Raw genomic sequence first — 2,371 nt, forward strand, 5'->3', positions numbered from 1 at the left:
CCGGAGGTAAGCTTTACTTGTGACGTCAGACGTGTGCCTTGATTGACGGACGTAAATAGTTCTTCATAGTTCAAGTTGTTCTGACAGTTGTTCACCTGGGTCATAGCCCAGTACTTTATAAAATCAGTGATTTAAGAAAGCAATAATATTTGCTGATTTTTGTTTGTATAGATATAATTTTCTAGTGGGTTAAAGTGGTTATCTGTCTAGTGGTAGCTAACGAGAGTTTGATCATGTCGGATTTATCTTTTGAAGTGTCAAAACACCAAGCCGAACAGTTGGGATTAACCGGTGAAGCAGTTGCACAGTACGTAGTAAACCAACAAGCTATAGGACGAGAAGAGAGAGCGAAAGAACGAGAAATTGAGAAGATAAAGTACGAAGCGGAGAAATATAAATTAGATGTAGAACGCGAGAAAGTAAAATTAGAGCACGAACTAGAATTGGCTCGCCTAAATAACCCGAGTGCACCAGAGGTTCATTGCGAAGTCGAAAGAGCTGTTAGGCCTAATTTGCCAGTGTATAGCGAGGGAGAAGATATCGCTAACTATTTGGTGAGATTCGAGCGAGTGGCTGCATTGTTGAATGTTGACGTTGACACTTATGCCGTCCGATTAGGTAGTCTCCTTACAGGTAAAGCAGCTGATGTATATACCTCACTTTCTCCTGAAATAACAAGTGAGTATGAATGTCTTAAAAAAGCTCTCTTAAGAGGGTTTAGTAAGACGCCGAATGGCTACAGGAATGATTTCAGACAATCGAAGATTAAAACTGGAGAATCTTTTCAGCAATTTGCAGTACAGTTAGGTAGAATGTTTGATTTGTGGATAAATTCTCGTAATATAGTTGCTGATTATAATTCGCTACGATCCTTTATGATTTTAGACCAATTTGTCGCTTCTCTCCCAGCAGAAATTCGGATGTTTGTTAAAGAACATAATGTATCCAATCTAGAAGATGCAGTGCAGCTTGCAGACAACTGGGCTTCAGCTCATGGTAGGCATCCAAAGTCGGATATAGCTACGGACAGCAGTAAGAGGACTGTCACTGTCAAACCGCCAGTTTCACCGACTCCCGATAACGCTTATGTGAAGAGAGATTCGTCGAAGATTCGTTGTCATTATTGCGGAGAATTCGGTCACATAAAACCCAAGTGTCCAAAGAATCCCTTCAATTTCCGAGACAGTTCAAACAGCCAGAAAGTAACATTTTGTTTTGAAGACTCTCCCTCTATGAAATATATCACTTCAGGGACTGTAAACGGGTCAAGGGTCTCGACAATCCAACGCGACACGGGGTGTAGTTGCATCATGGTGGCGGAACAAGTGCTTCCCGACTTAGACGTGTCGAACTGCAAAATGGTTAAAGTTTTTGATTATCTCGGAAGGGCTGATTGGTTCCCGCAAGTAAAATGTCATATAAGATGTCCTTATTTTACCGGGTGGGTAAACGCTTTACGTGCCCCATTGAAATTTTGTAGCGTTCTGGTCGGAAATTATCCCGGAGCGATTGATCCGAATGACCTCGTTAAAGATCTCTCCTCGAACTTAGAAGAGGGAGAAACGAGTCAAACTGTTCTGACCAGGTCGGCTAAGATGAAAAGAGTACATCCTCTCGTAGTACCAAAGCTAGAGCCTCTAAAGATAACGCCCAGTGAATTTTCTAAATTACAAGCTACATGCCCTTCGTTAGCGACCATTCGAAATAAAGTAAAATCAGAAGAATTAGTAGAAACCAGGGACCCTAATTCAGGTTTTAAATTTGAATGTATCGACGGGCTAATTTACAGAACGTGTGTTAAGTCAAAGTTTAACAAGCAGGTTGGTAAACACTCCTTGGTCGTCCCTTCAGATTGCCGTAAACTAGTACTCTCACTAGCTCATGAGTCGCCGTTAGCTGGTCACTTTTCTCATAGAAAAACGGGAATGCGTGTACAAGAACATTTTTACTGGCCAGGTATATCAGCAGATATAAAAGATTATTGCAAATCGTGCGACCGGTGCCAGCGTATGTCGGTAAAGGGTAAAGTACCCCCTGTACCCCTCGTGAAAATGCCTATCATGACGGAACCCTTTTCTAGAGTTGCCATCGATTTAGTTGGTCCTTTAAGTCCCTCTTCATCAGAAGGACATAAATATATTCTGACGTTGATTGATCATGCTACAGGTTTCCCAGAAGCATTGCCACTTAAAGAAATAGATTCTGTTTCTGTTGCAGAAGCACTTTTGGTCATATTCTCACGGGTAGGCATCCCGCGTGAAATTCTCTCGGACAGAGGCACGCAGTTCACGTCACAGTTAATGTCCGAACTACATAAACTACTGGGAGTTAAACCATTATTCACTACCCCTTATCATCCCAGCTGCAACGG

The 2,371-nt window shown here is 42.0% G+C and overlaps 1 protein-coding gene across 1 annotated transcript in view; it reads left to right on the forward strand.

The window, feature by feature from the left end:
* Positions 1-233: 233 nt before the first annotated feature.
* LOC147470471 (uncharacterized) overlaps positions 234-2,371 on the forward strand; it is a 4,826-nt gene continuing 2,688 nt past the window's right edge. Inside the window, exon 1 of the mRNA XM_086543776.1 lies at positions 234-2,371. This exon is cut by the window's right edge and continues 2,688 nt beyond it. Coding sequence (XP_086399902.1) covers positions 234-2,371 — 2,138 coding nt within the window.

Source organism: Penaeus japonicus, unplaced genomic scaffold (assembly GCF_977035675.1).
Source record: "Penaeus japonicus unplaced genomic scaffold, GWHDUDI00000001_assembly GWHDUDI00000014, whole genome shotgun sequence".
In the NCBI taxonomy this organism is placed as follows: domain Eukaryota; kingdom Metazoa; phylum Arthropoda; class Malacostraca; order Decapoda; family Penaeidae; genus Penaeus; species Penaeus japonicus.